This window comes from Sus scrofa, chromosome 10 (assembly GCF_000003025.6).
Source record: "Sus scrofa isolate TJ Tabasco breed Duroc chromosome 10, Sscrofa11.1, whole genome shotgun sequence".
Classification (NCBI taxonomy): Eukaryota; Metazoa; Chordata; class Mammalia; order Artiodactyla; family Suidae; genus Sus; species Sus scrofa.
The window spans coordinates 66,996,872-67,022,448 of NC_010452.4; the positions used below are offsets into that span (position 1 = coordinate 66,996,872).

A 25,577-nucleotide genomic window follows, 5' to 3' on the forward strand; every position below is an offset into this window, starting at 1 on the left:
CGCCCCTTTCCTCGCCAGCCTATTGGAGAGGGCGTCCCCCTGAGCACGGACCAATGGGGTGGCGGCCGGCGCGTCCCGCCCCAGGCCGTGCGTCGGGATCAGCGGGGTCGCGGCGGCCGCCGTGCTGGTCCTCGGCCATGTGGCGCAGCGGCTGGAGGGCGAGGGGCGCGCTGCGGGGCCTCGGCGGCCGGTGCGACGCGGTGGCGGTGGCGGCGGGGGTGTGGGGAGGCGCAGGAAGTCGCCCGGAGGGAGGGACGCCGGCGGGCGGGCGGCGGAGGCTCCTGGGTTAGGGCCCTGTTCTGGGTCTCCTGCCCCCTGAAACCCCTCCCCTGGGGGCTCCTGCCCCGGAGCACCCCAGCAGGGCCTGGGCGGGGGGCTCCTGCCCCGGAGCCCCCCAGCAGGGCCTGGGCGGGGGGCTCCTGCCCCGGAGCCCCCCAGCAGGGCCTGGGCGGGGGGCTCCTGCCCCGGAGCCCCCCAGCAGGGCCTGGGGGGGGGCTCCTGCCCCGGAGCCCCCCAGCAGGGCCTGGGGGGGGGCTCCTGCCCCGGAGCCCCCCAGCAGGGCCTGGGGGGGGGCTCCTGCCCCGGAGCCCCCCAGCAGGGCCTGGGTGGGGGGCTCCTTTAGCCCCTCAGGGTGGCAGAGCGGCCCCTCTGCCGCGGCCGCCCCAGCCCAGTCCCGGTAGCTCCCCCAAAGGGAAGGGTGCCCTGTCGGCTTAGGGTTGGGTGGTGCAGCCAGGGAACCCTGGGGTAAAGCCCTAGAAGACCTGGCCTGACCCCCTCTGCCTCCAGGTCCTCAGGCGACCCCAGAGCGGGTGGCCCTGCCCGCAGGTTGTCGGGGCTTTTGAGGGACTGTCATTGATGAGGATTTTAATGCGAGGAGTAAAAGGAACCGGTAGTTTTGGGTCTGAAGAGTCGTTTGCTCCCATTTCCCTGTAGTTGGGGGGCGGGGGCGAGGAGGCCTGAGGCTTCTGCACCTGCACTTAACCTGCATTTTTGGTGGGAGTGGAGCCTCTGGGAATGGAACTTCTCGTTTAATGACTAGGTCTATGGGAAAAGAATGCACTTAATTTCGAACTATGAATGAGCGTCCTTCCCTTTGAGTTTGTAAAAAGTCGTGACATTTTACTTTTGTTTTTTTTCTTTTTAATGGCACCTGAGGCTTATGGAAGTTCCTAGGCGGGGGGTCAAATTGGAGCCACAGCTGAGGGCCTACACCACAGCCACAGGCAGGCCGAATCAGAGATGTAGCTGTGATCTACGCCACAGCTCATGGCAACGCCGGATCCTTAACCCACTGAGTGAGGCCAGGGATGGAACCCACATCCCCATGGAGACAGTTTTGGGGCCTTAACCCTCTGAGCCACGACGGGAACTCCCACATTTCACTTTTTAAAGAAAGATGAATTGCTGGAGTTTCCACTGTGGCGCAGTGGGTGAAGAATCTGACTGTAGCAGCTTGTTGCTGTGGAGGTTCTAGTTTGACCCTGGCTCGGTGTGGTGGGTTAAAGGATCCGATGTGGCCACAGCTGCAGCTTGGATTCAATCCCTGGCCTGGGAACTTCCACATGTGTGGATGCAGCCTTAAAGAGGAAAAAAAAAAGGAAAGATAAATTGTTTAGTTTCATGCTAATTGTTTATTTCATGGTGGAGTTTATCTGGTGTTAGACCAGGGAAAGAAGTGATGGGGGAGGGGGTCAGGTTTGGGGGTGCCCTTTTGGTGTCTTTGGGTTAAAATCCTCTTTCCCGTAATTCTAGAGTTTGCTAAATCAGTGAGTGAAATATTGTGTTTTTATAGAATATCGCCATAATATTGCTTGTTTTCGAATGAATCGGTGTTTTCTGTGCATATTTTCTGTAAGTGGAATATTTTCTCAGTGTAGAATATTCCATGAAATGCATAATACAGTTGAGAGAAAAATTCCTTAAAAATAAATTGTGTCGCCATTACCCAGTTTAAGATTACCCCAACTCTTCCTCTCTTAAATGAAATCTCTCTTCTGGTTTACAGAAACCATTTCCTTGCTTTTCTTAGTATTTTTACCACCCGTACACATTCCTATTGTGTTACCTCTTAGTACCTACTCAGAGGCATACCGTGTCTTTTGTGTTTTGGGGGTTCAGCATCACGTGCCCACATCATTCTTAGGACTGAGTTTCTCAACTGAATAGTCCCTAATTTCTGGTTTCTCTGTTGTCCTTCTGGGCGAGGGGCTTGGGGCGCTCACGAGTGGTGTTCACGTTGTTAGGCATGTGTACTGGTGTGTGAGTGCAGGTGTGCGAGTCGTTTTTTTAAATACGTAAGGGAAAAATGGGTGTCATACTGTATTCCAGTTATACATGATATATGCAAATTAAAGGTTCTCAATATTTAATTAGTTGATCTGATGAGCCTTTAGCTGAATTGAGATAAAGTTGAAAGAACTTCAGTGGAAATTTTTAGGGAAGTGTTTGGAAGATGCAAGTTTTAAGTTTTTCTTTGAATTCTTTCTCACACGGCAACATCTTTGCCATGTTGCTGAGTTGTGTAGCCAGTCTTCCTGCAAATCAGTCTCACTTTGATAACTTTCCTTAAACGCAGCAGCGCGGACCTCAGAGCATGGAGGTGGGAGAGCAGCGCGGCCTGTGAGAGGGCGCTGCGGTACCAGGTCGGAGAGAAGCTCCACGGGTTCACTGTCAGCCAGGTAGGTAACCGGTGAGGCCCCAGAGCCCAGGCTTCCTGGGTTTTGGTTTTCCTCCGCGTCCCCAGGCCCTGGCTCCCCCGCTTCACAGCAGGCCCTCAAAGGAGCAGAGTTTGCAGAGGAAAGGACTGCCTCACTCTTGAGTGAGTACCCATCCCTGACCCCTTTTCTGTTCTTGGAAAGTTTCTGCATCAGACAGGATGGCTCACACTGGCTGCTGCAAGAAAGACAGAAGGCCCCACATCTGTTCAGGTCAGGTTTTGCCATCAGCTGAGCTGAGTTTGCTCCAAACGTAGGCAAAATTTTTCTGGTTTTGAGCCATGAGGTTTCAGAAACAGAAAAGAGATGACGGGCCTGTGGTTGCTGAAGTTGGTGTTCAAGCGGGTTTCATTTGGTCCTTGTTTTGTTGCATTTAAACTTTGGCGTAGTTTCTCTAACGCAGTAATTGAAAGCGATGTACATCACGTGAGTGACTGGCTGTGGGCTGCACGCTGTGCCTGCCTCTCTAACCTACAGAGGAAAGCAGCCCATAGCCCAGGACGCGTGTGCGGCTACGGCAGGAGGAACAGGGCAAGGAGGGCAGGGGGTATGAGGAAGACGCAGGAGAGGGGTCTGCCGGGTGGGGTGGGCATGGGTGGGGTGTGCCAGGAGCAGGGCCAGTGAGGGGCAGGGGGCACAGCAGGGTCCAGGAGAGCCGTTTGAGTTTGTGGTCACGGGCGAGAGCGTTTGTGAGGCGCCTAAAGGCGCTCAGAAGATGTCGGGTTTCTGATAGCGTCAGGGTTAATGAGACCTCGTTCAGAGGCTTTAGTTCTTTTCCTTTATGTCTCAGGTTTTATGGAAACTTAATTGAGGATAAGCCATGATCCTTTTGGCAAAATAGTCACTGTGAAAGCTGTTATGGGACAGACTTGTTTTTATTTATTTTTATTTTTAGGGCCCCACCTGTGACATATGGATGTTCCCAGGCTAAGGGTCAAATCTGAGCTGCAGCTTCAGGCCACAGCCCCAGCTGCGCCAGATCCCAGCTGCACCTGCGACCTTCTCCACAACTTGCGGCAGTGCCAGATCCTTAACCCTCTGAGCGAGGCCAGGGATCGAACCCACGTCCTTAACAGAGACGGGTTCTTAACCTGCTGAGCTGCAGCAGGAGCTCCCTGTTATGGGGCAGCCAGTTTTAAATACATGAATCACGTCTTAGCAAGCACAGCAGCACACTGAGGTACCCAGAAATCTCAGCTCTGGATCAGGTGGGCCTCGCCAGGCTGCTCGCGGAGCATTTTGTGGCAGGGCCTCCAGGGTGCTGCTCTCACTCTGCCAGCCAGTCGCATCAGCAAGGCCGGTGGCTGGAGCGGGGCTTGACACAGTCGCTTCAGTGCAAGGACAGTGGAACTTACATGAAGGTCTCGCCCCCCCCCCCAACACTCCTCGGTGGAGAGAGGATGGGTTGGCTTCATGGGGAATGATTGGTGCCCCCCAGGCCCTCCCGCTGGGAGCTGGGGACAGTCCCCGCTCACCGCCAGGGACTCGTCACCCAAAGGAAGCCTCCGAGTCCCAGGAGCCGCCCTCAGCGCCCAGGCCCGTCTGTCCCGTGTTTATCTCCTGTCCCCGGCCCTCGCCAAGTTCCCTCGGGGCAGAGGTTCCAGGCCAGCGCCCCGGCAGCCTGGGGGCAGAAGGGTCTGCGTCCAGGCTCCGAGGTCTCCGCAGACTTCGTGGCCCCGGGCCTTGGGCGTGCAGCCTCAAGTGGGAGGCTCCTCCCTCCAGGGCACCGGGGCAGATGGGGCAGGCAGCCGGGAGCCTTTGGGAAGGAGTGGGGCGCCTGGTCCCCGGTCCCCAGCCCCCGGCAGGGCCGCCGGCTTCCCGCAGCGAGCTGGCCCCGGGCCTGCCGGCCACCTTCCCAGCTGCGTCAGCGGCCGCTCTTTCCCCCGTTGGTTCAGGTAACGGCCGTCCCCGAGCTGTCCCTGACGGCCGTGAGGCTCAGCCACGATGGCACGGGCGCGCAGTACCTGCACCTGGCCAGGGAGGACAGAAACAACACCTTCAGGTGCGGGCGGCAGCTCCTGCCTCGCCTCGGGGCTTTGAAGTTGGGGGGACGCGCAGGGGCTGACCCCCCGCCTGCCGCAGAGCAGGCCCGTGACCGTGACCGCAGGCCGGCCTTCCCCCCGCAGCGTGCAGTTCCGCACGACCCCTGCGGACAGCAGCGGCGCACCCCACATCCTGGAGCACACGGTCCTGTGCGGCTCCCAGAGGTACCCCTGCAGGGACCCCTTCTTCAAGATGCTGAACAGGTCGCTGTGCACGTTCATGAACGCCTTCACGGGTGAGACGCTCGGCCCTGCGGGGCTGCCGAGGGTTCGAGGACCACCCCCGCTCCCGCTCTCGGGTTGGGGGGCGGGCACCCGCGGGCTGTGGGTTGACCTGCCCTTCTCTGTCTGTAACGCCTCAGGAAGGCCACGTGGTGGCTGATTATAAAACCTGGAGTTTGGGAGAAAGGCATCTGAGTTTTTCTGGACAGGGGGACAGCCGTTTTCTTGGGGGACACTGCCGTGAAGCTCAGCCTCTGGCGCTGGCGTCTGGGTGTTGACGCAGGGCACGGGGCAGTGGGGGGCTGGCGCTGGGCATGGCCGTGGGCCCCGAGCGCAGCTGAGCACGGGCAGTGGGCGCTCGCGGCCGGCTGTCCCCCTGGGCCCGCAGGTGTCCCGAGCTGGGGCCCCAGCGTGGGCCTGCTGTGAGGGCGAATCGAGCTGCCTCCATGGGTCGTGTGGGAACTGCTGTCTTTTACAGCCTCTTTGTTTGTGTCCAGCTAGTGACTACACGCTGTACCCGTTCTCCACACAAAACCCCAAGGACTTCCAGAACCTCCTGTCTGTGTATCTGGACGCGGCCTTTTTCCCCTGCTTGCGGGAGCTGGATTTCTGGTGCGTAGTGGTCGGGGGGCGATCTGGACCTGAGCAGAGGTCACTGTCGGCTCGTGGTCACTGTCGCTCTCCAGGCAGGAAGGATGGCGGCTGGAGCACGAGGACCCCAGCGACCCGCAGACGCCCTTGGTCTTCAAAGGAGTCGTCTTCAACGAGATGAAGGGCGTGTTTGTGAGTGTTCTCGTTTCTGTGTGGCGTTGACGTTGTCCTGCTGTGTAAACGGTGACATACAGGTGGGCTTGGGGACCGTTGGGTCCCCAGCCGTCGTTAGATTGTCTTTGTGAGAACTTGGCTTAGCGGGGACAGTGCTCTGAGCAGGACCACAAGACAGCGAACCGGACAGCAGCCCCCCACTGTGCCGGGCCCCATGGCCCGCAACCTGCCGCCGCTGTGCCGGCCGAACCTGTTCCTGACCACCCTGAGTGAGGCCTGGCCCTTCCACCTTTCAGGCCCGAGCCTCTGGGGGGCCTGCAGAGCCTAATTCCGGCTCACGTCTCCAGATGAGCCGCCCCTACGAGGCGAACCTGCCGGGGGCGCGTCCCAGGAACCCGCCAGTGGCGCAAAGGAAAAGCTGCATCCTGGGGGCTCTTAGTGCGCAGCAGCGTCGCGTCCAAAAACCCCACGTACACACCTTTCTGCCGAAAAGGACACGTGGCTGACGTCCCTGTGTGCCATGAGGGCCAGGCCACCTGCCGGGTGCTGTGGGCGCACGCCTGGGACACAGCCAAGTGGCTAGATTGCAGGGAGACAGCACGTGGCACTGGTGTTCACGTGTGTGTGTTTTTCACTTGAAGGCGGATAACGAGAGGATATTCTCGCAGCACCTTCAGAACCGACTGCTTCCCGACCACACGTACGCGGTGGTCTCTGGAGGGGACCCCCTGTGCATCCCGGACCTCACGTGGGAGCAGCTGAGGCGCTTCCACGCCACCCACTACCACCCCAGCAACGCCAGGTGGGCTGCCTGTAGAGGGGTTTGTGCTCCCTGCGCTGAGTGCCCCGCGTCCCTTGTGTCCCGGTCAGGGGTTCCGTTAACTCTGTACGCTTGGATAAGGTCCTCGTTTCCTGGGCGCGCCCTCGTGTCCACACTGACAGCTCCCGCCCCCTCCCCCCTGCTCTCAGCCTTGTGCTGGGTGGCAGGTCCTCCCCTGCACAGGTGCCCAGAAGTGGCGGCTGCCACCCTTGAACCCTGGCTACTGACCTTTTGATCCATAGCTTGTTTCAGATATCGTTCATGGAATGCTGATGGTTACATTTGCAGATACATCAAACACTCCTGGAAAGCCACGTTCGTGAGGTTATTTCAAGGGGGAAAATAGTACCTTTTTTTTTTTCCCCTAGGGCTGTACCTGCAGCATATGGAGGTTCCCAGGCTAGGGGGTGAATCGGAGCTACAGCCACCGCCTACGCCAGTGCCACAGCAACTCGGGGTCCGAGCCGTGTCTGCAACCTGCACTACAGGTCACGGCAGCACCGGATCCTTAACCCACTGAGCGAGGCCAGGGATCGAACCTGCAACCTCATGAGGTTCCTAGTCGGACTCATTTCCGCTGCCACGATGGGAACTCCAAGGTCTAAGCATTTTAATATGTAACTCACTTGGTTCCTGTAGCGCCTGTGTAGCAGGGATTGAAGATGAAGAGCAGTTTTGGCCAGACTTACATTTCATTAACGGCCTTTTGTGCAGTGTGTGTGTGTTTAAAGCACATCTTATAAGAAGAGCAGAAGCCTCTCTGGCGTTTGGGGGAAGCAGCAGCGCGTGTGAGGGCACTGGGCTTGGGGACCTGCACTCGGTCTGCTGCAGCCCACGCGCCAGTGTTGATGTCTGTCTAGTCTGACCTCAGATGAAGTACGCTGTTCTCTCGAAATTTCAGGTTCTTCACGTACGGGAACTTTCCGCTGGAACAGCATCTGAGACAAATTCATGAAGAAGCGCTGAGTAAGTTTCAGAAAATCGAGCCCCGGACGGCGGTGCCGGCCCAGAAGCCCTGGGACCAGCCAGTGAGTGTCTCCAGGCTCGGGAAGGGAAGCTCGTCTGGGGGCCCTTGGGCGGTTGTCCCCCCCGGGGGGGCGTTTGGACCTGCTCACGCGGCCCGCCCCGCCCACGCCCCGTCCCTCCCAGAGAGAGTTCCAGATCTCGTGCGCCCCGGACTCGCTGGCCGCCGGCTCCTCGGGACAGACCACCGTCAGCGTCAGCTTCCTCCTGCCACAGTGAGTGTCCGAGCCCCGCGCAGGGGGCGGATGGCTCCTGAGGCCGCTGAGCTGGGACCACCCCGTGGGCTCCGGCCTCGGAAGCGCCCCGGACACACGGGGCTCGAGTCCCAGCGGGCGGGAAGGCGCCCTGTCCTGGCGCCGTGGCCGTCCCGCCTCGGCAGCTGCTTGGCTGGGCCGCGTGGCCCGTCTCCTCGGGGTTCTCGTCTCCGTGGGGACGTGCGGTTGTGACCACACGCCGAGTGCCTGGCGCCTGCGGTCAGCAGCCCGCCCCACATCCCAGTGGGTCGGCGCTCTGCCAACAAAAAGACGGCTTTTGGTTTGGGGGGGTCTTTTGGTCCACGTAGCTGTTAAAAATAGAAGTTGAAATGCAGGCATTTCTAGAACTTCAGTTGGGGGGCAACGAAAGCGTTGATTCGACGGTGATTTGAATGCTTTTGGAAGCGTTTGAAAGGGCCGACCGCTGTCCCTTTTTGTCTCCCTCCCCGCACATGAAGCATCACCGACACGTTTGAAGCCTTCACGCTGAGCCTCCTGTCTTCGCTCCTGGTCAGCGGCCCCAGCGCCCCCTTCTATCAGTCCCTCATCGAGTCTGGGCTCGGCACGGGCTTCTCTCCCGACGCCGGGTATGCCGGGCGCGGGGCAGGCGTTGGGCCCCGTCGGGGGCCGTTGTGACAGTCGGCAAAGTCTGGGCACATTTGGGGCTGTCACGGCGGGGAGGGGGTAGGGCCGTGGGAGCTCACGTCCCGTAGCGCAGGGCGGCTCCCTTGCTGCCCGGCTGTGGATCCAGGACAGGCTGGTAGCGTCCCTTGCAGGGGACATTTGGCAAAACAGACAAACCCAGCGAGACAGCCCTTCGGGCAGCTCCGAACAGCATTTTGCCGCCTGATTTGAGAATCAGGTCGTTCAATGTTCTTTGATAGCTTAAGAGTTTGTAAACCTCAGCAGTTCGCCCTTTGTGGGTTCGCTCTGCCGTAAGGCTCAAGCTTATACTGTGGGGATTCTTAGAAACGTGTAAAGGGCGGGAGTGTGGCCGCGACCTGTCTGAGGGGCGAATACTCGGGCCGTTGCTGTCCCTGCTGTCGCGGGAGGCCCTGGGGGTGTGGCGGGCTGTGCCCTGCCCTGCGGCGCGTTTGGCTTCGCAGGAGAGCGTCTTGTGGGCCCATGGAGACTTGCGGGGACCTCACGCGTCCCCGTGTTTGCGTTCCAGGTACAACGGCTGCACGCGGGAGGCCTACTTCAGCGTGGGCCTGCAGGGGGTCGCGGAAGAGGACGTCGGGGCAGTCCGCGACCTCGTGGACAGGACGCTGGATGGCGTCATCGAGTGCGTGTCCTCTTCGGGGCTGCCCGTCCTCAGGCCTGGGGTGGGGATCCCGCTGGCGGCTCTTGGCAGAGCGCAGCGCGTTCGTCCACGCGGGCTGTTGGAATAGTATCTCTGCTGCCCTGTTGTTCAGAAACCCTGATTTCTGTTCACATCTGAGCGCTCGATGTTTCTGTAGGAAAGGATTTGAAGCTGATCGGATCGAAGCTTTGCTCCATAAGATTGAGATACAGATGAAGCACCAGTCGGTCAGCTTCGGACTCGCCCTGACGCTGGTGGGTGATGGCTGTCACGCCTCGTTTCTCTTGCTTGGTTACTTTTGGAATTCGTGGTTCTTGAAAATATAGATTGTTCTTCATTCCCGGAGCCTTTCATTTGCATCTTGGAAGTTCTGGGGCTTGGAGTCCCTAGAAAGTTAATTCACGTCGATTTCACACGTCGTCTCTTGCTAGCTCTTTAGTGTCTTATTTTCTAATTGATTTACACAGAGTACTTCTTAGTTTTTGACTTTTTTGGCCACTCCTGCCGCATGTGGACGTGCCCAGGCCAGGGATCAAATCTGAGCTGCAGCTGTGGCAGTGCCGGGTCCTTAACCTGCTGTGCCACAGCAGGAACTCCTACACAGAGTGCTTTAGATGGACGGGGATTTCTGCTAACGGTTGATCTGAGGGTGATTGTATTTTCCAGAACATAGTTTTTACAGCTTACCGAAGCTTTTTATTAGGGGAAAAATGTGTATGAAATGAGTTTAGCTTTTCTTCTTCTGGAGGAAGAAGGGCGTGACTTTGTGAACCCTAGTCTCTGGCGGTTCAAAGTGTAGAAACAGGTCTGAATGACGTGTCGGGCCGCGGGTGCTTGGGGCTGACACAGCCCGGGTCACCTGCGTGGTGCTGAGCGCCCCCTGCCCCCCATCGCAGCACATAGCTTCCTGCTGGAACCACGACGGGGACCCCGTGGAGCTCCTAAAGCTGGGCGCTCAGGTGGCGCAGTTCAGGAAGTGCCTGGAGGACAATCCAAAGTTTTTGCAAGAAAAAGTGCAACAGTATTTTAAGGTAAGAAAGTTGGAGAACTTAAGTCTCTCATTTCGATGTTGAATTTTGTAATAATGAAGTTAGGAATATTAATCGACGTTGTGTAAGTCAATTTCTGATAATAAATAGGTACCAATTTATTGATTATTAATTACAGACATAAATGGTCATATCAACTTTAGCAATTCTGTTTTCCAGATTCTGATGCAAGTTGGTTTTTGTCTGAACACACGCCTGTGTGTTTTCTGTCCGTATATGTACGTGCAGGCACACGTGTGACAAACCCGGCCTGTGTTTCTTTCTGTTGTTTGTCAGTAGGAGTGTGTGGGACACGAGAGGCTTGCCTCTGTGGGTGAACGTTCTGGTCGCTTGCCCGGATTTGTGGGATTTTGTACTTGGTGTGTGTTCCCGGGGGATGGTCCCTGGTGGGGTTGGGGTGCTGAGACCTTGCCTAGAGGAGCAGTGCTGTGCTCTGTGCCCTCGGCCTCGGTCCCCGGGTTACCAGTCACTTTGTGTGGCATCTTCGTGCTGCAGAGCCCTCAGTCTGCGCGGGGTCACAGGTGAGCTGTCGCGCGCGTGTGGCAGCAGTTGCTGGAACAAACAAGGAGGCACACCAAGCCGCCTGATGCTTCTTTGTGCGTTAGGCCAGCGTCTTGTGCTCATGATTTATAAAATACTGAGTGGAGAATTCTCGCCTTTGAGAAGTGAATAGTATGGCGAAGACTAGATAGAAGTTGAATTATTTTATCTTCAATTAGACCAAAGCCAGGGGTTTATGGTATTAAAAAGTGCAGCAGTTTCTTTGTGCCACCAAGGTGTGACGGGAGCGTTGGGTGTGGTTAAGACACAGTAGCCAGGGTGGCCGTGCTTCTGACGGCGGTGGTACCGGCGTGGACCCTGCGGTCACCACGCAGCAGCTGGACTGTGAGACTTGCTGCGCGCACGCAGCCCTTCGGGGCGGGTTCTGTCACCTTCGCCGTGAACAGAAAGACGGAATCGTGGGGCCAAGAGCGCCCTGGTGGCGGCGTGTGGGGCTTATTGCTAAAGTCTGGGTGTCATTTGGCTTTTCTGTTGCTCTCGTTGTTGCAGAATAATCAGCACAAGTTGACTTTATCAATGACGCCTGATGACAAGTATTCCGAGAAGCAAATGCAGATGGAAGCGGAAAAACTGAAGCAAAAGGTCAGCTCTCTTTCGCCGGAGGACAAGCAGCGGCTCCACGAGAAAGGTCAGGCTTGGTGACCCCTTGTCCTCACCCAGGCTGCACTGTCCAGAGCCGAGAGTCGGGGGCAGGGCTCGCTGCGGCCAGTGAGTGGACATCTACAGAGTTCTGTGGTGGTGCAGGGTTCAGGCCCAGCAGGATGGCCACAGTTCTCGGCACGTCCACCCCGTGGTCCGGCCGAAGGCAGGAGAACTGGAAAGGCGGCGGCTTTGTGAGGTTTATTCATTTGACAGATTTTGCAAATGCCTCCTCTGAGCAGGGGCTGCGGGAACAGGCCCCTGAGCGTGTGTCGGGTGGCAGTGTGTGGTTAACTTGGAACGGGCCCGGTGGGCAGGGTCAGCCGTGCCATTCCAGGCAGGGGCCCGGGCCCGGAGCTGCCCACGAAGCCCCGTGTGGTGCAGGCACGTGCTCATGGAAGCAGGTACCTCCTGTACAGCCCAGCAGTCCCAGGCCTGAGTGTTTGCTCGGGAGACAGGAAGCATCATCCACGTGGAACTTGAAACAGCTCATTTCCACCAACACGGGGTCCACGCGCTGGGGCGCGCCCAGCCTCTGCCCCCCGGGGGGCACCGGCTTCTGATGCTCGCAGTCGATGAGGCACAAAGCTTTAGGCCAGCTGACGTCAGCAGGCACAAAGGAACACCTGCGACCCTGGTGGTGGAGCTCCGGTGACAGAAGGCCGGAGGCCGGGGCTGGGCAGGGAGCCGGCTGGGGTGGCAGCACATCTGTCCGTTTGTCAGAGCTCGTTCGATTATACCTTTGAACTCGCAGATTTTCCTGTGTGTGATTTACATACTGCTGAGATCCGTGCACACACACCTGCAGCGCACACAACCGCACGTGCGCTCCACTCCCACAGAAACAGAGAAAAGGCTGACGGGGTGCACAGAGCATCTGTCAGGCTCGCCGGGAGGTGGTGTGGACTTCGGGTAAACAGTCCGTTCTGCTCATGCTCACTTTGAGGTGACTGAATTTCGTAGAGACAAAATTAATGTCCGCATGTGACCGTGGTTTGTTTCTTTTCTTTTTCTTTCTTTTTTTTTGGCCACGGCATGTAGCGACTTGATATGTGATCTCAGGTCTCAGACCACAGCTTGAACCCAGGCCACGTGTTGAACGTGCTGGTCCTAACTCGGCCACCAGGGAGCTCCGCTTAACCTGTTCTGTATTCTCTGAATTCTCCTTTAGACATGCAGTTACTTTAAGCGCCCTCATAAAAATTTGTTTGAATTGCAGTGCGGGTGGTTGCCAGTGCGGAGTAGTTTCTCGCGTGCAGTGAAGCGGTCCAGTTGTGCATGTGTGTCTTTTCTCGTGTTCTTTTCCGTTGCACTTCCTTGCAGGATGGTGATTGTGCTTCCCTGTGCTGGGCGGTAGGTCCTTGTTGGTCTGTTTGAGGCATAGGGTGCGTCTCTGGTAACCCCAAGCTCCTCATTAGCCCTCCCCTTCCCCTTGGTGACTGCAGGTTTGTTTCCAGTGTCCTGGAGTCTGGTTCTGTCTTGTGAAGAAGGGCACTTGTATCATCTTTTTAGCTCTGCATGTAGGTGACGTCACCCGGTGTCCGTCTTGGTCTGACTTCCCTCGGCGCGATCGTCTCCAGGTCCCTCCCTGTTGCTGCAGATACTGTCGACACGCGTCCCTGCTGACACGCTCCACGCTCCGTCGTGCCTTCTTAAAAGACTGTAGCCGAGGAGCGGCCCGTGAGGTGCAGGCGGACGTGTAAAGATTGCACGTGTCTAGGTTGCGGGACGGCCCGTCTGGGAGACGTTCGTCACCACGCGTGGAGTTTTGCCTCGTGAAGAGAAGGTTACAGTTTATTCTTTGAGCGATTTTCAGACACAGTGCGGTAACGGTGCGGTCCCTCCCGTCCCCAGGACTTGCTCGTTTTATAGCTGGGAGGTGCCCCTTTGACCCCCTTCATCCGTTGCCCTCCCCCCACAGGTACCAGTCTGTTCTCTGTATCTGTGAGCTTGCTTTTTTGTGTTTTTGTTTTTAAATTCCATGTGTACGTGAGACCATAGGTATTTATTCTGTTGTGACTTATTTCACTGAGAAAATGCCCCTGAGGTTCATCTGTGCTGTTGCAGGTGGCAGGATTTCCTTCCTTCTCGTGGCCGAGTAATACTCCCCTGCGTGTGTGTGTGTGTGGTGTGTGTGTGTGTGTACTGCATCTTCTTAGTCTGTTCCTCTGTGGATGGACATTTAGGCTGTTGCCACGTCCTGGCGATTGTGAACAGTGCTGCTGTGAACGTACAGGTGCAGGTATCTTTTTGAATTGTGGTTTTGTCTGGATATGTGCCCGGGAATGGGATTGCTGGGTCATGTGGTGGTTCTGTATTTAGTTTTCTGAGGAACTTCCATACTCTTTTCCATAGTGGTTGTACCGATTTACACTCCCACCAACAGTGCAGGAAGGTTCTCTTTTCTCCACACCCCCTCCAGCACTCGTCATTTGTAGACCTTCTAACGATGGCCATTCTGACAGGTGTGAGTAGTTTTGATTTGCAGTTCTCTAATAATCAGGGATGTTGAGCATTTTTTCATGTGCTTGTTTGCCGTCTGTGGGTCTTTTTGGAGAAACGTCTGTTTAGGTCTTCTGGCCACTTTTCGATTGGGTTGCTTTTTTTGTTATTGAGTTGTATGAGCTGTTTGTATACTTTGGAAATTAATCCCTTATCGGTTGCATCATTTGCAGATACTTCCCCCCCGTCTGTAGGTTGTTTTTCATTTTCTTTGTGGTCTCCTTTGCTGTGCCAAAGCTTGTACGTTTGGTCAAGTCCCGTTTGTTTATGTTTGCTTGTATTTCTGTTGCTTGGGAGACTGAGCTGAGAAAACACTGGCGTGATTTGTGTCAGGGTGTTGGCCTTTGTCCTCGTCTCTTCCGTGATGTCTTGTCTTGTACGGGAGGCTTTCGGGCCATCCTGAGTTTGTTTTGTGCGCAGCGTGTGGGTGTGTTCCGGCGTCATTGACTTCCGTGGGGCTCTCGGCCTCCCCAGCGCCGCTTGGTGAAGACACTGTCTTTCCTCCAGGGATGGTCTCGCCTGGGTCTGAGAGTAACTGGCCGTAGGCGTGTGGCTGTGTCTCTGGTTCCCTCCTGCTCCATTTACCCGTGTGTGCTTGTGCCACCACCACTTGGAGTTTCCTGAGGAATCTGCGTGCTCTTTTCCATCGTGGCTGCACCATTTGCGTTCCCACCGCCAGGGTTTCAGTTTCTCCACCTCGTCACCAACACGGGTGACCTCTTGTCTCTATCCCGGCTGTTCCGACAGGTGCGCGGGGACAGCTCATGGGTTCCGGTCTGCGTTTCCCTGAGGGCCAGTGATGTTGAGCAGCTTTTCCTGATCTGTCTGTGGGCCTCCCGCACGTCCTCTTTGGAAAAACGCCTGTTTAGGTCCTCAGCCCCTTTTTAAATTGAATTGTTTTTTGTATTTTGTTCGTTGTTGCTTTTTAGGACCACACCCTCGGCATATGCAAGCTCCCAGGCTGGGGGTCGAATCTCAGCTACAGCTGCTGCTCTGCACCAGAGCCACAGCAACGCCGGATCCTTGACCCCACCGAGCGAGGCCAGGGATCGAACCCACGTCCTCATGGATACTAGTTGGGTTTGAAACCACTGAGCCCCAGTGGGAACTCCCTGGTTTTTGTTAGTGATTTCTGTAGCTCTTTTGGATATTAGCCCCTTGCCAGATAACATTTGATTTGCAAATACTGTCTCCGGCTGCGTAGCAGACCTTTTCACGTTGCCGATGGTTTCGTTTGCTGTCGGAAGCTTTTTAGTTTGATGTGGTCCCAGCCGTCTTGCGTCTGTGGTTAAAGCCTTTGGAGCACAGAAGGTCGATCCACGCCTAAGCAGCGGGCCCGCGTTCCCTGAGTCAGCAGGTTCTGGCCTGGCTGCGGAGGTGTGTTGTCTTAGGAAAACCAGTGTGTTTCCGTCCGCACCAGCACGTGGGGGGCCGGGGCCCTCACTAAAAGTGTGTCCCACAGGGACCTGTGCAGGGCCCTTGGGCAGTTCACAGATGCTTGTGTCGCCTCGAGTCGGTGGGTCTGCTGTGTGGGCACCTGTGAGCCGGAGCCCAGCCCGGAGACGGACGCAGAGGGAGATGGGAAACTGATGTGGTGGAAACATCGGGCTCACAGTTTTGCGGGGGAGGGGGCGGCTTGTGATCTAGTGGGGGGGGTGCTCTCTTGTGGCCTCTGATGCCTGATGTTTCCTGGGGGCGGGTGGGAGTCTTGGGGAGGAGTGCTCAGGACCAGAGCGGGGGGGGGGGGGGGCAGGGGGAGATCTGAGGGGCCAGGGCACTCGGGGTGACGGTGGGGGGGCAACGACGGCTGGTCCGGGTGACAGTCGTGGGGAGTGCTGCGTGGGGCGCTGGCCCCTGCGGCCTCCACAGGGCCTGGTGGGGTGCCCGCGAGCCGCTGCCCCAACCCTCTGCGGGCCTGGGGACCTGGTGCCGGGAACTCAGAGGCGGGTGTGGGGCCCTCGGATGCCCCTGAGACCCTCCCCCCCGCCCCGGTCTGTGCGAGATCAGATTGGGCCCAGAAGTGTGTTCCACACATTGTCGTGATCTGTGACCTAGATGTGGGTCCACGGGACCCGCGAGTTTCGGTCCCAGGGTCCGTCTCTGTGCAGTGGGGGCTGGAGGGGAACCTGCTCGAGCAGAGCGTGACAAGCAGGAGAAGCGCTACCGGCCGCGTGGCCCCCTGTGCTGGGCTCTGGTTCCCTGGGACCCGCGGCCCCTAACCCGCAGCGCTGGGGACCCACGTCCTCGGAGGCCGTGGGAAATAGGGGATGGTGCCGTGAGACCCGCGTGTCCCCGTCTAGGTTTAGAATTGCAGGCGCAGCAGAGTCAGCCGCAGGACGCGTCCTGTCTGCCCGCCTTGAAGGTGTCTGACATCGAGCCCCGCATCCCGGCCACGGACTTGGAGGTGGCAACGGCAGGTCAGTGGCGACAGCGGGTCCTACGCCCTGGCTGGCGGTCAGTTGCACCGCAGCGTCCTTGGGGGAAGGGGAGGACTTCCGGGGCCCTAAGCCTGTGTCTAGCCCTGCCGTCCACATTCCATGGACGGCAGGTGGCGACTCGGGACCTGTGTGTCCCTTTGGGGGCGGGGGGAGGGGGGCGCCAGCTGTAGGCGGGGCTGCTGCAGGGGGTACAGGGGTCACTCTGTCCCAGGGTCCTCCCGCGTCATTCCTGTCACTGGCTTCTGCTGGACGCGGGGACACGCCCTGTGGCCCTGACACGGCTGCTGCTCTTTCAGGGAGTTTGGAGGTGGCCTTGCACCGTGGTCCCACGTCCAGGGAGGGTCTCAGGCTGTGCCCAGGATGCCCTTTGCCCTCTGGGACGTGTCTCCGCCTGCCTGTTGTAACGGGGCCCAACCTCCTCGCTACTCCTGAGTTAGTCGTGTGCCCGTGGCCACGCCCATGAAGCCTCTTGTGGGCCAGGCTTCTGGGCTGCGGGTTCGCTTCCCACTCACCTTTTTTTTTTTTTTTTTTTTTTTTTTTGGCTTTTTGCCATTTCTTGGGCCGCTCCCGCGGCATATGGAGGCTCCCAGGCTAGGGGTCCAATCGGAGCTGTAGCCGCCAGCCTACGCCAGAGCCACAGCAACGCGGGATCCGAGCCGCGTCTGCAACCTACACCACGGCTCACGGCAACGCCGGATCCCTAACCCACTGAGCAAGGGCAGGGATAGAACCCGCAACCTCATGGTTCCTAGTCAGATTCGTTAACCCCTGCGCCATGACGGGAACTCCTCCCGCTCACCCTTTAACCTCCGCAGTTTGGTTTCTCCGAGAAGCTCATGACAGAATCGGTCACTGGTCGGTGCCTCGTTCTGCGGTGGTCTGGGGCTTGCTGCTGGGACGTAGAAGTAGCACCCACAGCGGCCCGGGGGCCCCGGGGCCCAGAGGCCAGGCCTGCTGAGCAGGACGGATTCCGAGTGCGGTGGCCATCGGGTCCTCTTGGGGTGGGGATGCGACTCGTTAGGGGCCATGAGGCGCATTCGGGGTGGGTCACGTGAGGTCACTTGTAGTGGACGTGACCTGCCAGGGTCCCCGCTGACACGAGGGAGGGTCTGAGTGTCGGCGGGGCGGGGGCAGCCGGGACGCAGGGCGGTATAAAGCCCAGGACGACCTTGCTCTTTTGTGCGTCCAGAAGCTCGGGTCGCCGCGTTGAAGCCTTGGAGGTTTGCCCTAATCGAAGCACAGTAGGGAAATGCGTCTGAATTACAGCAAGTCAGTGGCTATTGGTTTTTTCTAACACGAAATTGAAACCTCCACTCTTGAAAAGCATTAGTATTTTAAAACCATTGAACGTTGGTCACGTGGCCACAATTCAGCAAGTCCTTTCGTGCCGCAGCTGGGGACGTGCCCGTGCAGTGCTGCGCCCAGCCCACCAACGGCCTGGTCTACTTCAGGGCCTTCGCGAGCCTCAACACGGTGCCCGAGGAGCTGCGGCCGTACGTGCCGCTCTTCTGCAGCGTCCTCACCAAGTAAGAGCCCGGCCGAGGTGCCCTCGGCCCCGCGTCCTCGCTGCGAGCGGCTCTCCTCGCGCGTCGTCCCTGGGCACCGTTCCGCGCTTCCCACTGAACCCCTCTCGGTCTCACATCCCGTGGGGGTGCCGCGGTGTGTTTGGAAGCTCGGCTGGGTATTCGTGAGGATTTTCCTGATGAAAATCCCGCTTTCCAACTAAGATTTGGAACGTGAGTCTATTTATAAACGTAGTCACGCGGATGCAGCTCCCACCCACCGAGCCTTAGGATTACAAAGAATCATTATTTTCATCAGGAAAGGCCAGTCACTAAATGTGACATGTGGGCCTGGGGTCGCCCTGGGAGGCTGCGTCGCGTGGCCTGCCCGCTGAGCTGGGGTCGTGACCCTGTGATCCTGGCCTTGCCGGCCTCGGCCCGTGGACTGGGGCGGGCACCCACTGCGTGTCCTCGTCCCTCTGCTCCGTCCTGAGAGCCGCAGGCTGGGTTCCTTTCCTGCCTCCGGGCACACGGGGAAGGGACAGGCCCCTGCACCTGCTGTGTCGGGTGCCGGGGAGGTGCCTGGACCTTCTGCGGACATGACTCCCACCGCCTGCCCTTTTGGGCCTCAGTCACTACGGTGTGAATTGTCTCCTGCCTCAGGAGCAGGGATTAGATTGTTTCTTCTAAAGCATCGTCAGTGTTGAGGTGGCTTCCGCTTTGCTGAAAAACACAGAAAGGCTTATCCTGCAGGTTCCCCAGCAAGTAATGGAGGGGCTGCCGTGGGAGGGCGAGCAGGGCTGTGTGAGGCTCAGTGCGGGACGGGCACGCGTGTGCTGGGCGTGCAGAGCCCGCCGGTGACCCGGCGTCTGCCCGCGCAGGCTGGGCTGCGGCAGCCTCGACTACAGGGAGCAGGCGCAGCAGGTGGAGCTGAAGACGGGGGGCCTGGCCGCCAGCCCGCAGGTGCTTCCCGACGACACGCACCTCGACACCTACGAGCAGGTAGCAGGGCCGGGCCGTGTCCCTCCCGGGTCTTCTTCCCGTGAAGTCGCGTCGTGATTGATTGCCGTCCTCCTCCTTCCCTGGTTTAGGGTGTGCTCTTCTCGTCTCTCTGCCTCGACAGAAACCTCCCCGACATGATGCGTCTGTGGAGTGAGATCTTTAACAGGTAACTGGCGGCAGAGGCCCGGGTCCGATGGGCCTCCGGGCGCAGGCTTCCCCGTGTGTTTGGTCTCTAAGCTAATGTACCACTGACGCCTGTGGCTGGACTGTCCGAGGACAGTCCTGGGACCGCCCCCGTGCTGAAGGGGGTGCGGGCGGCCCAGGCGCTTCGCAGCTTCCGTCTCCGCAGCCCCCGCTTGGAGGAGGAGGAGCGCTTCCGCGTGCTGGTGAAGATGACGGCCCAGGAGCTGGCCAACGGCGTCCCCGACTCGGGCCACCTGTACGCGTCCACCAGGGCGGGCAGGACCCTGGCGTCCGCAGGGGACCTGCAGGAGGCCTTCGGGGGCATGGACCAGGTGACGGGCCGCACCTCCCAGGGAAAGCCCTGCTGGCGCGTGCGCCTCTTCCCAGCCCAGGGCCCACCCCTGCCCTCTCCAGGCCGGGCCCCCGCGGCCCCGCATCGGGGACCCCCTCTGCCTGGGCCGCGGTCTCATCCGTCCGTCCCGGCTCAGGTGAGGCTCATGAAGAGGATCGCGGAGACGGCTGACCTCACGCCCGTCCTGAAGAAGCTGCCGCGCATCAAAAAGCACTTACTGAACCGGGACAGCTTGAGGTAGGGGCCGCAGAGGTCGGACCCTCGCCCCCCGCTGCTGCTGCGGGGGTTGGCGAGCCTTCCACCCGCGGTCTTGGTGACGCAGACGGTCTGCTGGCGGTCAGGGTCGATCCTGCACGCGGGTGTCGCGCCCGGGAAGGCGTCGTGCTCTGGGCCGTGCGAGGCGCGCAGCTGCTCAGGCCCTGGAGCCTGCGGGGGGCTCGCTGCTCCAGGCAAACGGCAGGTGCTCCGTCAACGAGCGCGGCGCTGCCCCGTCTCACTGCGCCCCCCCCAAGGCGCAGAGGTTCCTCTTGGGACTGTTTCGCGCCAGTGTGGGGTCAGCCTCCGCAGCGCGGGCGAGACTGGAAGGCCAGCAGCCGGTGAGTTTGCGACCCCGCCTCACCAGCAGCGCAGACTGGGGCTGGCCTGCGGGTCTCGGCAGAGGGCGCCCGGGGTTTTTTCCTGGCAGTTCTCCGAGGCACCATGGGCTCTGCCAGCCCTTCTGCCCAGCCAGGGGAACCCGCTTACCACATGGGCCTTCTGTTCCCTGCACTGAACAGTGCCTTGCAGGTTTAGGGTGAGAGCAGTGTGCATAGCAGTCGGTCTAGGCCTAGGGGACCCATTGCTGTGTGGGTACCTGCTGGTGCTTCCGCCAGAGCAGACCTGGCGCTTCTGGCCCAAAAGAGAAACGATCCAGCTTGTGAGCATCCGTGTGGTTCAGCTAACTTTCTTGTGACAGGATCTGTGACTCTGGAATTTTTTTCTCTTTTTAGGGCTGCACCCAAAACACATGGAGGTTCCCAGGCTAGGGGTTGAATCGGAGCTGCAGCTGCCGGCCTGTGTCACAGCCACGGCAATGCTGGATCCTTAACCCACTGAGTGAGGCCAGGAGTCGAACCCGCGTCCTCATGGATACTAGTCGGGTTCTTAACCTGCCGAACCTTTTGGAACTGGCAAGAGCCACGTAAGATGTTTCTGAGGGCTTGGTGGTCCTTTGGCTGCTTACAGTTTTCTCCTGTAGTGACCGGTTGGTTCCTAGCCCTCTCGGCAGTGATTCTGTTCCCAGGCTTCCCCGTGTCCTCAGGAGAGCGCAGCTTAGTCAGAAGCAGCCCTTGATGGGCTGTGAGACGCTGACAGGGAAAGGCTTGTTTCTGCCCTGACAGCTTCCTGGCGAGGACGTGGCCTCGATTTGCTCTCGCTCCGGGCAGGTTTTGTTTTCAGGTTTCCATGTAACCATTTCACATCTGAGTGTTGTTTTAAGCACTGTCTGCTTTTTTTTTTTTTTTTTTCTTTTTGGTCTTTTTGCCATTTCTTGGGCCGCTCCCACGGCATATGGAGGCTCCCAGGCTAGGGGTCCAATCGGAGCTGTAGCCACCGGCCTACGCCAGAGCCACAGCAACGCGGGATCCGAGCCGCGTCTGCAACCTACACCACAGCTCACGGCAACGCCGGATCCTTAACCCACTGAACAAGGGCAGGGACCGAACCCGCAACCTCATGGTTCCTAGTCGGGTTCGTTAACCACTGCGCCATGACGGGCATTCCTTTTAATTTTTTTTTTTTTTGTTGGTCTGCTTATTTTTGTGTTCTTTATACAGAAGGTGCTGGTTCACCTCTCACAGCAGTGGCTTTCTTTGTGCGCTTGTTTGTACAGATGTGCAGTGAACGCCACACCCCAGCAGATGCCTCAGGCCCAGAGGGCCGTGGACGGCTTCGTCCGGAGCCTGAGCCGGAGCCAGAAGGAGAGGAAGCCGGTGCGCCCGCAGGTGGTGGAGGTGAGGCCTGGTGTCTCCCACCCCGGCAGGGCGTCCCCTGCAGAGAGGGGACCCTGCGCTCGCTGGTCCCTTCCTCCGGGCGCGGGACAGGCCAGCCTCAGAGCAGCTGGGCCTCCATCCTGCGCCGTGACCGCTGGGTCGTTCGGGCCCGTCCCAGGCCCTGGCCTCCCCCTGCTGCTCCCCGGCCCCGAGAGGCTGCCAGGAAGTGCCCCCCGTTTGTGCACTTAAGCGGACGCGCCCTGACGCTTGTCCCGAGGGAACCTCAAAGCCTGCCTGGGGGCGGGGACGCGCCTCATTTCTCGTGGAAACGTTTTACTTTCAGAAACCCGCCCCTGGCGCAGCCGGCGGGAGCGCCCCAGTCCTGAGGAAGCTGGTGACGGTGAGGACCCTCCTGCCGCGTCCCCAGGCTTCCGGGCGGGCCCCTCGCCCCGGCGGGTACACACCTCGGGTCCCAACCTGTGACTCAGCCTTGTGCTGCTCAGTCCACCTGACTTCACGGCCGTGTGGTGTCACGTCCCCCCCCCCCCCCAGCCTTGGGTCGTGGTGGTGGGTCAGCCCCTTCCTGGGAAGGCGAGCAGACGAGGTCACGCTCCGCCACACCGCGAGCCCTGTGCAGTGGCCTGTCCCTGAGCGCGTGACCCTGTGGAGTCTGGGTCGTCGTGGTTTGAAGGAGGACATGTGCGGGCTGGCAGCCCGGCTGTTACTGTGTGCACATCCCAGGCGGGTGGCCAGGCACCTGCCCGGCTGGCGGGGGCCCCGTGGTGACGCGGCCTGGCCTCTGCCCCCAGGACCCCACCTTCAAGCCCTGCCAGATGAAGACGCATTTCCTGCTCCCGTTCCCCGTGAACTACGTGGCCGAGTGTGTGAGGACCGCCCCGTACACGGACCCCGACCACGCCAGGTACCAGCCGGGTGGCCGCCTGCTGAGGGTCACCACCCACACTGCTGTCCTGTCCGCTGGTCCCCTGGCTCTGGGCCGGCGGGGGGCGGGGGGTGGTGGTGGTGGTGAGCGTTTGTGCTGATGGACGGGAGGGTGGAGGTTCAGAAGGTAACCTAACAAGGGGTCCCCGCCCCCGGGAGGCAGGGTCGTAGGCTTCTTGCCGACTGTTTTATAGTTTCCCAGCCGGTTCCTTATGGAACAGGAACGATAGAAATTTCTAAAGAAAGATGTGTGAAGCAGAGCCCGTCCCAGCAGGCCTGGCCCACCTCTCGGTGCCCCCAGGGTGGGGGCCCCCCCACGCTCCTGCCCTCTGCCCGGTCACCTCCTGGGTCCCCGGGGCTGCCCTGTGAAGGCGCTTCTGGAACCATCCTTGAGCGTCCAGGGCAGCAGTGGGGGACACAGGGCCCATCGAAAGAAAGTCGCCGTTGGAGGGTGTTCTCTGAGGCAGGGAGGCCTCATGCGCACACACGCGTGTGCACACACGTGCCCAGGGGCTGGCGGCGGGTCTGAATAACGGTGACGCCTGTTTGCTGCGCGATGCACCTGCGGCGCTGACAGCCCCGCGCAGTGAGGCTGCGGAGGGAGGCGGCGGCTCGGAGGGCCGTCCTGCGGCCCCACCTCGGCCCTGGCATCCAGGCTGGGTTCAGAGAGCATCCTCCCCACGTGTCTCTCCTGGTTTTTATGTGAAATACAACGTCACGAGGGTCTGGTCTGGTTTTCACTTGGGTGTCCCTTAAGCAGCCGACCTCCTGAGTTTCCGTCGTCTGTGCTTTGCCGACGGCGTGTTCCTCTTCATTTGCGTTGCGTTCGTCGTTTCAGCCTTCAGGTCCTGGCCCGCTTGATGACTGCCAAGTTCTTGCACGTGGAAATTCGAGAGAAAGGCGGTGCTTACGGCGGAGGCGCTCGGCTCAGCCACGGTGGGATATTCACGCTCTTCTCCTACAGGTGGGGCTCTGGCTGCCGGCGCCCGTGGGGAGGGGGCGTCTGTCACTGGGTCACTGGCCCCTCCGTCTCCGGGGTCATTTCATGCAGAGCAAACTCCAGAAAAGTCGCTTTCGCTGATGTCACCGCGTCAGCGTGTGCCCACCCCCAGCAGGGTCCTTTCAGTTCCCAGGTCTTAGGGACAGCGGGAGGGGACAGAAAACCTGGACCTTAGATGGACCTGGAGCTTGGGGACCAGGCTGTGTCAGAGGTTGACCTGGAAGCTCCACAGCCCTGGCTCCCCAGGCGTCTGCGTCCCGGGCCTGGGGCCTCGGGGAAAGGGCGGCTCTTCTCCGCGCCGAGGCCTCGCCCAGATGCAGACTGGACGCGGAAGACGAGGCGCTTGCCGCCTGAGACCTCAGGACACGTGCGCCCGGCTGCGTGTCCTCTTCCCTCCTGGTCGCTGCCCGGCCCACTCCTGGGTCCGAGGCGGGTTCCGTGTGGCGGTGAAGCGGGGCGACAGGCTGGGTCTCCACACCGACTTCCTGGCTCTGCCTGGCCCGTTGGCTCCTTAGTGAGTGTGCAAATGACTCCTCGGTCCCCAGGGACCCGCGCTCCATGGAGACGCTGCAGTCCTTTGCGGAGGCCGTGGACTGGGCCCGGTCCGGGCGCTTCACGCAGCAGGACATTGACGAGGCCAAGCTCTCCGTCTTCGCCAGCGTGGACGCTCCCGTGGCTCCTTCAGACAGAGGTACTGGACACACCTGGCCCCTTGACCGAAGTCAGCCCCCCGCTGGCCTCCCTCCCCCGTCCTGGGCAGGTCCAGGGTCCGCCTTGGCCCTGCCTCCGGCCAGCCAGGAGGAGACTGCCCGAGGCGGGAGGGGAAGGTCAGCGGTGTGACCTTGGGCAGAAACAGGGCCACCCACGAGGCCGCCACCTGCCACCCCTCCCCTCCGCTCGCCCTCAGGGCTGGACCACTTCCTGTACGGCCTCTCGGATGAGATGAAGCAGGTGCACCGCGAGCAGCTCTTTGCCGTCTGCCGCGAGGGGCTGGTGGACGTGAGCAACAGGTGAGTTGGACCGGGGACTTGGGTGGAGACCCTGCGACCCCTGCGGGCGCCTCAGTGACCCCGCCCGCCCCTAGGTACCTGGGCACCGGGAGGAGCACACGCGGCGTGGCGCTGCTGGGACCAGAAAACTCGAGGATCGCGAAGGACCCATCCTGGATCATACGATAGCAGGTGTCCTCAGGCCGGGGATCGCGTCTGAGCTGTAACCGCGACAGCGCCCAGGCCGGGGCTCACACCTGTGTCTGCAGCTGCCCGAGCCCCTGCAGTCGGGTTCTTAACCCACCACACCACAGCGGGAACTCCATCCAGCCTTTAAGTTATTTCTGCTTAGACAAGTCTTGATCATGTGTGTATCTTAGAATTTGCCTAAGGTCTGCCCTGGCAGGTCAGGGTCTTGAAGAAATAGTCTCGCACTGATTGCTGGAGATGCACAAACTATAATTTAAGGTTTTTTAATTATATAAATGCTTATTTTACTTTATTAATCCTAGAATATGTATTTTAAAAATAAAAGCTGACTCTGGCCTACCTGTGCTCATAATTTTCTTTCTTTTGTAGGGCCTAACCCACGGCATGCAGAAGTTCCCAGGCTAGAGGTGCAATCAGAACTATAGCTGCCAGCCTACACCACAGCCACGCCAGTTCCAAGCCATATTATTAGTACCTACACCACAGCTCTCAGATCCTTAACCCACTGAGCAAGGCCAGGATCGAACCCGCATCCTCGTGGATACTAGTCAGGTCCTTAAGCTGCGGAGCCACAGTGGGAACTCCTAGTCATTATTGTAAATGAGTTTGCTGGAGCAGTTCCTGGGAAAACGCACAAGGGAAGTGAGAAGACAGAGGTGCCCCACCTTCCGCCTCCACTTCCCCAGCGGCGTGGTCACACCGGGCCTGGGGGACGTCTGCCTGGGGCTGTGACCCGCCACCCATGGGGCGGTTTCAGACAGAGGGGTCTTGAGCAGAACTGAACTCGTGGCCTCTGCTTCTGCCCCCGCTTTTCTCTGCAGATGCTGGGTAGCCGTCTCCCTGACACGTGCCCCCCAAGTGGCGTCACGCACAGCAGGGGGCAGTCCTGCGCTCCCGCCCGGCAGGGCCCGTTCTCACTCGCCTTGTGTCACCAGAGGAGGCCCCGCTTTCCTCCGTGTGCTCTCGTCCGTGCCCGTGGCCTCTCACAGGTCCTACAAGACGCTTGCCTGATGCGCCCCCAGCGCTGCTGACAGACCCTCAACAGCTGCCCCCGACCCCGAGGTTTGCTCTCATCTTCTGGTTTCTGTGAGGCCA

General features: G+C 59.5%; 1 protein-coding gene across 5 annotated transcripts; it reads left to right on the top strand.

Annotated features, from left to right (window-relative positions):
- PITRM1 (pitrilysin metallopeptidase 1) lies at positions 48-24,821 on the top strand. Of its 5 annotated transcripts, none has more exons than XM_021065061.1 (27): positions 48-190; positions 2,576-2,678; positions 4,610-4,716; positions 4,841-4,992; positions 5,476-5,590; positions 5,665-5,761; positions 6,385-6,545; positions 7,465-7,591; positions 7,713-7,801; positions 8,299-8,427; positions 9,012-9,125; positions 9,301-9,397; positions 10,040-10,174; positions 11,243-11,381; positions 16,195-16,311; positions 17,726-17,858; positions 18,716-18,836; positions 18,926-19,002; positions 19,186-19,351; positions 19,508-19,608; positions 21,242-21,362; positions 21,685-21,741; positions 22,151-22,263; positions 23,122-23,247; positions 23,829-23,974; positions 24,191-24,293; positions 24,368-24,821. In XM_021065061.1, exons 1-27 carry the CDS (start codon positions 54-56, stop codon positions 24,459-24,461), a joined length of 3,177 nt encoding a protein of 1,058 aa, XP_020920720.1. In that variant the 5' UTR covers positions 48-53; the 3' UTR covers positions 24,462-24,821. The 5 variants fall into 5 exon arrangements, with proteins under 5 accessions (XP_020920720.1, XP_020920722.1, XP_020920719.1 ...); XM_021065063.1 differs by having other exon boundaries at positions 59-190; positions 2,579-2,678; XM_021065060.1 differs by having other exon boundaries at positions 81-190; positions 2,579-2,678; positions 19,186-19,608.